Below are 11,999 nucleotides of genomic sequence, written 5' to 3' on the forward strand. Positions count from 1 at the left end.
ATAAAACCTATCTATTATTTTTATTATCACAGAACAGTATATTATTATAATGTTATCATTTATATTATATCTGTGTTACATATAAAAATGTCTTACCTTGCATTTAAGGAAAACTGAAAATGTAGTGTGTTTAAATCCAAACTTTGTCAGACATTTAGAAAAGTATTTTCAGAGTAAAGAACATTAATGAAAAGTGAGTTCTTACTCTAGAGATGATAAGTTTTCTCTGTGTTATTGAATAAATATTTATCATTACCATTTTGTTAAGGTAAATATAATTGCCATGTCGGAATTCTTGGAAGACATAACTGGCTTTTGTTGGCAATTCTAAGTTTCCTAGGTGCTGGCAACTGTATACTGAGGTCTGTTAGTGCTGCTGCTAGTGCTGTTCTAAAATGATAATTGTTTTTACGTAGAAATTTATACTGAAATGCATACTAAATGCCTGTCTACTGCATGTTTTTCTTAAACATGAATGCTGGCTGGCTGATCACAGAATTAGCTAAACTGTTGCTGGAATAATTAAGAAGCTGAAACTGAAAGCTTAACTTCCCTTAAAGGAAGAATGGGCCTTTTTAAATATTAATTTGTAAGGATAATCAAACACTGGAAAATGGGCCTAGAGGGGTTGTGCAGTCTCCATCTTTGGAGTTACTAAAAACTTGAACAAACTAGACCATTACTGAAGTCATCCCTGTTCCGAGCAAAGGGTTGGACCAAGTACCTTCTAACCTATGTAATTCTAAGATTCTGTAGGTGTACTGTTTGTTTTTAATGTGTGTTTTTCTAGAGCAAATTTGAGGTAAGAAATTTTGGGGAAACACCTTTTTCTGTTACTTTCACACACAAGAAAAAGAAAATAAAGGAAAAAAATAGATTCTCAGTGAAGCAGAGGGACTAGTATGAAAGAAGCTATGCTTTTGTGCCTTTTCTGTCATCTCTTACTTTTTCTTCTGACACCCAGAAACAAACACTGAGAAGTGACTGAAAGGTTTGTCCTGTCAGCTATGGCACATTCTTCCGTAATACATTTTAGACTTTGTATAGCTTCCCATTTTGTTATGTATAACTAGATTCATTTCTCTTGAGTTTACTTTTAGGTTTTTGTGAAATGTTTCATTGTCAAATGGAGATTAAAAGCCAGAAATTTTGAACACTAAGAATTCTAATATAATAACACTTTATCTGAATGTGGATGTTGATCTCTAGGTTTCAGATTTGTTTTGAGATATTCTAGTGGTATCTATTGACCAATAAAGTTATGTGATTTCCCCTTCTGCTCTTTGCTTTTGTTGACTGGAGCATATAATAGCTTTGGCTATAAAATTTCTCTTAAATAAATAGGATCTTTCTTTTAGACACAAACTAAAAAACAGGAACCAAAAAGTAGTTCCTGGTAGTCTTGTATAATCCTAACCTCTGTTAGGAATTAGTTTGTCTGAAAACTTACTGTTTTATTGCCTCTTTCACAGTAAAGATCAGACAAAGCAGAGCAGTTTGAATGCTTTTTTTAGAGCTTCCTGGCATGCTGTACTTTCCAGATATGATTCTTGATTTTTGCAGATGCAGCAAATTATTTTGACAAACTGGCTTAGCATTTGAGAATTTAGGTTATGTATTTAAATTGTTAATAAGTTTTGTTTTCAAAGAGACAGCATTTGAAAAAGAATGCTGTCTTTGATTATAGTAGATCTTTTCAGAATCATATTTACCATGTAGTTTCTCTTGAAAACTGTTTTGCCACTTAAGTCTATATAGAGATGGTAAATTCTCTATAATCCAGAGGATTCTTGAGGAATAGCTTGAATTTTGGTTTAACAGTTAGAAATTCATAATTTAATTTCATATATTCAATTATTCCATGCTACAAGAGTAAAATAAATGCAAAACTGCTTCCTAAACTTGAGTATATTTTACAAGTACACTTTATAGACTTTAAGTTGTCATTTTGGGTTTTAGATGTAGAAAATCATATATCTGACAATATTTTACTATTAAGATGAGTTACTTTTCTCCACCGATGGTCCTAGCTTTCCAAGCAATTCAAAAAGTTTTAACACAAATATTATTTCTGAGTACTTTAGTAGGGAGAAATTAGAAACTATCAGTTCCTACTGTGATGAGTTTTGCCTAACATGCAAGAGATTTGGAAAAATCCTCATTTGATAATGAGGATGTGCACGTAAAATGTATCCTTAGGATATGCAGTCCTGCTGTCAATCTTGTGTATGTATGTCTCTCATTAGATCCTCTGAATTAATTTGTAACTTTTGCTTGCTCTTCACAAACCATTATTCACGACCTCCTAGAAAACATACTGCCATTACAGATTTTATCATTGTCTGACTTAGAGTATCAGAGCGTCTAAGCAGAAGATTTATTTAGTGTCTGGCCAAGTTTCGCTTAGGCAATTGTAAAGAAAGAACAAACCCTTAGAACTTCTACATTTATCTCCTTGCTGTACCTCGGTTTCATCCAGAAGGTAAAACAAAACAACAACAACAAAAACTGAATTTGCATTAGTAGTGCTTCAGACTAGGAGCTTTTTGGTTCAGACTAGATCCAACCGTGCTGTATCTGCTCAGTTTCACCAGCAAATCAGAAACAACAATAAAAAGTCTTCATGTTTAGGCTTTATCTTAGGGAATGGCTTAATCTCAGAATAGATGAAAGAATACAGATTCCTCAAGTTTCAGAGCCTTTTGGTTTGTGTAAGGACCTACACAGTTGTGCCAAACTGCTCCTTTATAATTAAAATTCTCTGCAATGTTGTTCCTTATGGAAACTTTGACATCAATGTGACAATAATTGCCTTGAATTCCAGCTCAGAGTTAGAGACTGCAGTGTTGGGCTTGTTTTTTTCTCGTACTTTGGAGCACTGAGTACTTCATTACGTGTGGCCTTCCTATTCTGTATTAAAGCTCACTATTACTGTTTTATTTAAGTCAGCCATTAAAACAGATTAGAAGTTTTACTTGAAGAGTTTGCACTGTGAATGATGGAATTATTTTGGCTCAGTCGAGATGAGCCAAGGTGGGTTAGAACAGGAAATGTCAGCAAAGTTTGTGTGTGCCACTAAGTATTTCATTGTGCTTATCTAATTTTTGAGAGGTTTCCATTCACCATTTATTGAAACTCCCAGAATGTATGTAATGCCTTCAGAAACATCTGAAAGTTTAAACCTTTTCAGTGAATCACTACTCATTAAGTGGTGCATAAATACAAAAGAATTTAAGTCTTGTGTACGTATAGTAGTAAAACTACAGGTTATGGAACTTAATTGCAACTGCTGCTGTTGAGTGCTAATTCATTAAGTTCATCACCTTGACCACATAAGCTATTGTCTATGAGTAAAGAGAATATCGTGTTGAAAATCCCAGGATTTGTAACCTTGCAAAATAAATTACTTTTAGGTTTGAAGTTGAACTGTCCAGTGGTGTAAACTTTCACCAGGCTGCTGTTCTAGTTGACGGTCATAGCTTTCTAAAGAATTACAGAACTCTGTGCAGGGCTTTATACTTACTAAAATTATTTGAGCTGTGATTCAGAACCAGTATTTCTTTGTCATGTCTCTCATTCCACTCTGTTCTGGGCTTCAGCAGTGCTGATATTTGTTGATGCCTGCATTCAAGGATGATTCTTTGTAAGAGGAGGACTTCATAATTTTACTTCTTTTAATGAAGAATTGCATCTTTTCATAGGGCGTTAGGGTGTTGATGCTTCGTACATGCACACAGTCTTGCATAAAGCACAGTAACTCTGACTTGCATTTTAGGGTTTTTTTGGAAATTGAAAGATATCTGCCTTTTAGCTTTGACTGGGAAGGTGGAACAGAGTTGACATGGGCAACAGGCCTTTTAAGTTTCATTGCATGTGTTTGGTCTTGGCAGAAATAGCAGCATTTTCATTGTCTGAAATACTACAGTATTCTTGGAAAATAACATAAATTTTACCTTCATCTTGTAGGTAGAATGGGACCAGAGAGAAATGTTTTGAATACAAATACATGTGAAAGGGTTTTAAGTAGAAATATGAGAAATTTGAAAGTTAATATAATTGGTGATCTGAAATCCCAAATGACAAAGTAGATTTTAAATGAATTTGTTTAAAAAAAACATTTTTAGAATGCAAAAAAAGACATTAGTATTATGTGTTTCAAACCACTTAAATGGTTGTATTTTCATTTGCCTTAAATATTGATCTTTTTTTTCCAATGATTAGCCTGCAGTTTTCTTAAAAATACAAAGAGTGATCGAACAGAATGGAAAAAAAAATACTGCTTTAAAGTAAACCATTTGCTTTTTTAAATTCTGCTTAGAACAACCTGCAAGCATCTGCTTGCTTACTTTTGTGTCATGCAGCACTTTCTCCTCATTTCATGCCTAGTGAGTTTCTTTATTTTTTTAAGCAATTGTTAAAAATTCATACAGTGATGCATGTGCATGCTCTTTCTTAGCTGATGAGCTTTAAATAATGAAATGAAAATTGATTGTACTGCAGCTGTTCTATTTGTATCGTTTAGTACAGGTAAGTGGATTTCAAATAATATCCCTAACAGGAGAATAAAAATATGGTACAGTATAGTAGTGCAACACAGACTGTTAAAATACCCCACCTTCAAGGTGAAAGTTGAGATGTCATCAGCTTTTATTAGATTCTATATTTAAATTATTTTATAATCCAGCTGCTTGTATAGTGGTAAAGGTTGTCTTAATATGTGGTCAAAACTATTTTTTAAAATCCTTGGGAAAACATGGGTTTTTTCCTGGCCCAAAAATTACTAGAAATTATGAAAAAATTCCATCAGCCATTAACCTCATCTAGGTGTTCCTGCTCCGGCAGGGGGATTGGACTAGATGATCTTTTGAGGTCCCTTCCAATCCCTAATGTTCTGTGATTCTGTGATTATTAATATGTTTTGGAGAGGAGGAAAAGAAAATCCAACTTTTTTTTTTTTAAATCAGTCATACCAATCTCATGACTTACAGTTGACTCAGTGTGTGTTGTGAGCATGCAAATCTTATATGTGGAATATAACTGTTCCTAAATGAACACTTTTTAAATTTTGTTCATAGTGTTAGACCTTCTGTTTTCAAGTGATAGGGGAGTACCAATCAGAGTTTTTAAGCATCTATCAAGACTCAGAAGTCTCCTGTGGTTAAAACATTTAAACAAAATAATAAGAGTGTGGGAAGTACTTCTTTGTAGTAGTTCATTCCAGTCATATACAGGGATGCTGGCTCTTTTTGTGCTGTCCTCAGGATTTTTAACAGGAGCAAGTAATTTCAGAAGGTTGAGCTAAAGCATCCATTTGCATTTGTGCTGTTCATATTAGTTCATCCTTGTAACTAGTCTAGCCCACCATGTTGATGCTTGACATGCCCAATTATAGGGATATCTCGTCTCCAGGTCAGCTCTAGAGTTTTTCTATAGCATTTTTCCCCAACTGCTTTTTTTTTTGGACACAGAAAGGAATGGGCTTAAGTTTGTTCTGTTTGGGTGATGTCATACTTCTTAAACCTTAACTGGAAAAAGCTGATTTTGAAATGGTTAAGAAACAGGAAAATGTTCAGTGCTAGGTTAAATAGGTCTTGAAAGTTTTGGGAACTTCAAAAGGCAGTTAAAAAAATCCACTCCCTTTTGTCTTAATCACAGAATGCTTTGGGTTGGAAGGGACCTTAAGAGGTCATCTAGTCCTCCTCCATCCTCTACTAGATGAGGTTGCCCAGAGCCCTGTCCAGCCTCACCTGTCTGGACAACCTGTTCCAGTGTTTCACCACCCTCATTGGAAAAAAAAAATTCCTTATATCCAGTCTAAATCTACTCTTCCTTAGCTTAAAACCATTATTCCTTGTCCTGTCACAACAGGCCTTGCTAAAAAGACTGTCCCCCTCTTTCTTATAAGCCCCCTTTAAGTGCTGAAAGGCCACAATAAAGTCTTCCTGCAGCCCTCTCTTCTCCAGGCTGAACGACCCCAACTCCCTCAGCCTGTCCTCACAGAAGTTCTTTAGCCCTTGGATTGTTTTTGTGACACTCTTGTGGACCCACTACTCCAACAGTTCCATGACCATCTTGTACTGAGAGTTCTAGAGCAGGACACAGTACTCCAGGTGAGGTCTCACCAGAGCAGAGTAGATGGGCAGAATCACCTACCTCGATCTGCTGACCACACTGTTTTTGATGCAACCCAAGATGCAATTAGACTTCTGGGCTGTGAGCACACATTGTTGACTCATGTCCAGCTTTTCATTCACCAGTACCCCAAGACCTTCTCTGCTGGGCTGCTCTCAATCAGATCATCCCCCAGCCTGTACTGATAACGAGGATTGCCCCAACTCAAGGTCTAAGACCTTGCACTTAACCTTGTTGAACCTCATGAGGTTCACACAAGCCCTCTTGTCCAGGTCCCTCTGGATGGTGTCCTATCCCTCTGGTGTGTCAACTGCACCACTCAGCTTGGTGTCATCTGCAAACTTGCTGATGGTGCACTCAGTCTCGATGTCTATGTCATTGATGAAGATATTAAACACTACTCGTCCCAGTATGGGGCCCATCTGGACATTGAGCTGCTGACCACTACCCTCTGGATGCGACCATCCAACCAATTCCTTATCCAGTGAACAGTCCACCCATGAAATCCTTATCTCCCCTATACAGAGAGAAGGATGTTTTAGGGGACCATGTCAAAGGCCTTACAGAAGTCCAGACAGATGACATCCATTGTTCTTCTCTTGTCCCCTGGTGAAGTCAGTGTATTAGTAATGTTTTAGCTTTCTTTGTTTTACCCAAGCCTTGAACCTATTCAGTTGTTTCACTATAGAAAATAAATCTCCATGAATTACATGCATCTCCTTGAAATTCAAACCATATTTTACAATCAAGGAGGAAATTGATTCAAATACATTTTGCATGTAATGGAAAATGAATGAAATCACCATATTGTATCAAATCTCCAGATATTATTTCCTTTCTCTCTTATTCCTTTCACTTCAAAAGTGTTCTGGAGAGCCAGAACACTAACTAACTGCTTAGGGACAGTGACCATCAAGATCATTCATCCTCTGCTAACAGGCTCTGTTGGAATACAATCTTCTGCCAAGAACTGGAATGATTTCAGGTTATCAGATGGTTATGTGAGCCTCTTTTCAAGTAAGCCATTAGTTTTCACATATTTGTGAAGTTGAGGCTTCTCAGTTAACAAGAAATGAGGTTTGCTTGTTCATTCATTTGTGATATAACTGCTTTAAGGTATTTTTGATAGCTTGGTTAAACTGTTTCTTTGTGTACTGTAACCATCAAGAATGTAATTCAAATAAATCTGTCATAAACACTCTTTATTCTGAAAAAAAGTCAATGCTGGGGAAAGAGAGGGGACCAGTCAACAACTAGGGGTTGGAGTCTTATCACAAATAAATAGTCCTTCCATGTTGGATAAGGTATATATTGTTATTATTTACAATGCAATATTTTATATTTGCTGGAGAAATATATTTTTTTTGGTCAGGACATATGGATTTATCAGAATTGTACCATTTGGAAATAAGTACAGACCTCCTGTGTAAGGAGACACAGAGTTAAAACTTGGAGTAAGAATAGCAAACTTAGATATTTGTACTACATATTTGAAAGACAAACACTCCTGGCTTGTCTTAAAGAACAAGCATAATCAGTATTCAGTAGTGCTTATTGAAATAATTTAGTTTTGCAGTATTGTTGCTTGGACAACAAAATTTGTTATCTTTATTGTAGGAAGAGGGCTGCTAATGCAGTTACTGGTGTACTCCACTATTCTGTTATATGTATGCTGTGAGTTTTCCCCTTTGGGAGTTCTAGTTATGTATTAGTTTTGCATATTTGAGGATTAACATTCTCTGTGCTTATTTGCTACAAAAGTGTTAAGATAAAATTCTAAAAACTTGTAATGAGGAAGACTCTATTAAAATCCCTTTATTAAAAGCAGTAAGGAGGTGGAGCAGGTGCTTTAAAACAACGTACTATATTTTCTTCCTCTGTAGATAATGGAGAGAAACAGCAAAAACGTTACAGGCTTACATCAAAAACCTCTCTGAAAGAGAGTATTCAGTTGCCTGTATTGCCATTGGTAGACCAAGAATCTCCATCTTACAAAGAAAGATTTATTCCTCCTGAGCTTAGCATCTGGGATTATTTCATTGCAAAGGTAACTTTTTGCTATTATGATAGTTAAATATTTTCTATCACTTCTGGAATGGTAATTTTCTTCTTAGTCTTTATTCTAGGTATTAATTTAGATGTGTGATAGAAGATGCTTGTTTTTATTACTCATATTTAGCTTTTTCTGAAACACTGCCTATAGGTAATTTTAAGACAGCTTTCTTAAAAGCTGTCGTTACGAAATTAAGTTCTTTTCGGGTAATGGTAAGAACAAAACATGTTGCTTTTTACAGTTGTGGAGTACTAATGTACAGGTAATTATGAATCGGCTGTTTAGATGAACAAGGAAATGTGAGAAGCTTTTTATTATCTATTTCAAATGGGTAAAATGAGCATGAATACTTACTAGAAAGCAAATTTTATTGCCTTCTGTAAAGTCAGCTGGCAGATCTTTCTCTGCAGAAAGTTACATGATTATATGGAGTTGTATGACACATTTCTGTATCAAATACTACCCATATCAGCAAAATAAATATGTAAGCAGTATTTTAGGATCAAGGATAAAGAAGAAATTGCAAATACTGAATAACACATCGTGGCACTGATGGTACGCTGATCATAAATATCGAACTTTGGGGGCAGATGATAGGGTTTTCTTGTTCTTTAGTCTTTGGAAGAACTAGGGAGGAAATACACCTGTGGTTTTGGCTTCTCTCTGACAAATAACAAGCCTGTGTGTCCTATGTGTGTCCTATGTGTGTTTTCATATATCTGATGTGAAAATAAAGCAAAATAAGAATTGGCAAACTGGTAATATTTTCATTTTCAACATTGGAATTTTGAGTAATGTATAAAACAGTTAAGCTGTTTAAGTATGCAGTGCTCATGGACAGTCACCCTTTTCATGAGGTGCAAACTCCAACTGTTACTAAATTAAGTAAGATGATATGGCTGCTTTTTTCTAATAAAAAACCCAAAATATTAAATATTGTAGTGATGTATTTTTTAAAAGATAATTTAAAACTAGATGTTGGCTAGAAAAGGTAATCAAGGAATATTGTTTAAATTTTTAGCCTTTTCTTCCATCGCAAAGTAGAGTGGAATATGATTCAGAAGAGAGTCAGGAAAGTGATGAAGATGAAGAAGATATTGATGGAGATGTATTTTCATCAAATTCACATAATCAAGAGCATTCTAATTCAAATTCATACAGGTAAGTAACTCTTTAGAATGCAAGATGTTCTGCAATGGCTAGACTTGCATTTCTGACCTTTTACTTCTGAGATAATATATCTGTTACTTGGTATTTCATGGCAGTGCATTATCTAGAGTTAGTATTTAATTTTTCACAATGATTGTTTTACTCACTTTGTTCAAAGATGGTATAGTGACTTTTGAATTCACAGTGTAATATTCTAAAATACTGTTTGTAGCTTTCAGCACTTTGTAATGAGGATTTAAAGCTCTACATTTAAATCCTAATGGTGAATAAGTGAGAAAAAGTCTTTTCCTATTAGTAAATGTCTTACTACTGCTTTCTTGTTAGTTGGTCACTGATGAGATTGGCAATGGTTCAGCTGGTACTTCACAATTTGAAGATTTTCTACCCTTTGACTGGACATGATCTTTCAGGTAATAAGCAGTGGAGTTTTCTTTTCATATTTAATAACCACATTTAAAATCAGTTATGTGTTGAATAATATATGTGTCAGAGCTTTATCTTTATGTCAAAAGTTCTTAGTTTTTCCATGATCTGGGAATAATTGTTCTGAGATTGTTTATCCTACAAGTGTATTTATGAAATAACATAGTGGGTGGGTAAGATGAATGAGTGAGAAGGAATGCTTAGTAGTTAGCAGAAGTCTCTGCATACTTAGTTTTTCTTTGCCTCTTAGTCATACAAGAAGGTTTACAATGTTAATGTCTTTGGAGAAACTCAGTAGTTATTTGTAATTCAAGTTACATCATTCCTACTCCTTGTTTCATAGAGTTGTAGTGTTATTGAATGGTTTGTGCTGGAGGGGACATTTAATGATGATCTGGGTCCAACCCTCCTGCCATGGGCGTGGACATCTTTCACTAGATTATGTTCCTCAAAGCTCCATGCGATGTGACCTTGAACACTTCCAGGGATGGGGCATCTACAGCTTCTCTGGCAACCTGTTCCAGTGTCTCATCATCCTCATAGTAAAAAATTTCTTCTTTATATCTAATATGAATTGACTCTTTCAGTTTAAAACCATTACTCCATGTGCTGTCACTACAGGCCTTGGTACAAAGTCTTTTTCCATCTTTCTTGTAAGTCCCCTTAAAGTATTGACAGACTACAATAAGGCCTTCCCAGAGTTTCTCTTCTCCAGGCTGAACAACCCCAACTCTCACAAGCCTTTCTTCACAGGAGAGGTGTTTCATTGCTCTTGACTATTTTTGTGGCTCTCTGAACATGCAACCATATCTTTCTTGTACTGGAGGCCTCAGAGCTGGATGCAGTACTCCAGGTGGGATGTCATGAGAATAAATTAGAGGGAGTAAATTACCCTGCAGGTCACCCTTTTTTCCTGCAGCCCAGGATGTGATTGTCTTTCTAGGCTGTAAGCACACATTGCCAACTCTTGTCCAATTTTTCATTCACTGCTATCCCCAAGTCTTTCTCTCCATAGCTGCTTTCATTCCGTTTGTCAAGTTACTCATTGTATACCAATACTGGTGATTGCCTTGACTTAGATGCAGGACCTTGCACTTTTTATTGTTGAACTTCATGGTGTTTACAGGGGCCCACACCTCAAGCCTGTCGACGTTCCTCTGGATGGTGTTCCTTCCCTCTAGCAAATCAGCTGCACCATTCATTTTGGAGATATTTGCAAACTTGCTGAGGGTGTGCTCACTACTGATGTCTATGCCATTATCAAAGATAATGAACAGTACCAGTCCCAGTATGTACCCCTGAGGGTCACCATTTTTTCCTGATCTCCATGGATTCATTGACTGCAACTTGTTGGATGCAGTCATTCAGCCAGTTCCTTATCCATCAAAGAGTCTGTCCATCAAATCCATATAGCTCCGATTTAGAAGTAAGTTTGTGTGGGACTGTGTCAAAGGCCTTCCAGAAGCCAAAAGTAGAGGACATCAGTTGCTCTTCCCTTGCCCACCAGCACAGAGAGTCCATTGTAGAATGCCACCAGATTAGGCACCATTTGACCTTTGTGAAGATATGCTGGCTTTCTCTCATCATCTGCTTGTTATCCGTATGCCTTGACATAGCTTCCAAGAGGGTCTGTTTCATGATATTTGGTATCTGTCAGCATTGAGAAGTCTGCTCCTGTATTTAGCAATGATAGCACAAAGCAGTTCATCTTTTGATACTTGCAAATATCAAGATGAAATTTGAATAAAGGTTACTTTTTGAGATAAGTGAAATACACTTCAGCCTTTGGCTGTGGAATTGTCTTCGTCAAAGTTATAATGGAAAAGGAAGGCTTTTTATTGTTTACTTTTTTTTCCTAGAGCTTCCAGTTAGCTCCCCAGTGTGCCATGCAGTTTTGAAAACACTGCAGCGTTGGGAACAAGTTCTTCTCCGACGCCTTGAGCTATATGGGGGTCCACCTCAACATTATATTTCAGTTCATGGTTCTGAAGATGCCCTAGCTGCTGGTCCTGCATTGCTTCGCCATAAAACTTTACTTGAGCCTACCAACACTCCATTCAAGTGAGTCTAATTTCTATAAACACTGACTACGTCTTTAATATACATCAACCATTATATTGTTAGTGCATTTGATAGACCATAACTTTGATAACTATCTAATGACAATTTCTAGATATGCTCTAATCCATTGTGAAACTGTAGGTACACATCAGCATTCCTG

The 11,999-nt window shown here is 36.2% G+C and overlaps 1 protein-coding gene across 1 annotated transcript in view; it reads left to right on the plus strand.

The window, feature by feature from the left end:
- Positions 1-8,015: 8,015 nt before the first annotated feature.
- LOC104541538 (dmX-like protein 1) overlaps positions 8,016-11,999 on the plus strand; it is a gene marked incomplete at its 5' end in the record, with an annotated part of 19,757 nt that continues 15,773 nt past the window's right edge. The window contains 4 exons of the mRNA XM_010185623.1: positions 8,016-8,179; positions 9,207-9,346; positions 9,680-9,765; positions 11,638-11,839. Of these exons, the coding sequence (XP_010183925.1) occupies positions 8,016-8,179; positions 9,207-9,346; positions 9,680-9,765; positions 11,638-11,839 (592 nt within the window). The remainder of the gene's footprint in view (positions 8,180-9,206; positions 9,347-9,679; positions 9,766-11,637; positions 11,840-11,999) is intronic.

This window comes from Mesitornis unicolor, unplaced genomic scaffold, assembly GCF_000695765.1.
Source record: "Mesitornis unicolor isolate BGI_N332 unplaced genomic scaffold, ASM69576v1 scaffold26465, whole genome shotgun sequence".
In the NCBI taxonomy this organism is placed as follows: Eukaryota; Metazoa; Chordata; class Aves; order Mesitornithiformes; family Mesitornithidae; genus Mesitornis; species Mesitornis unicolor.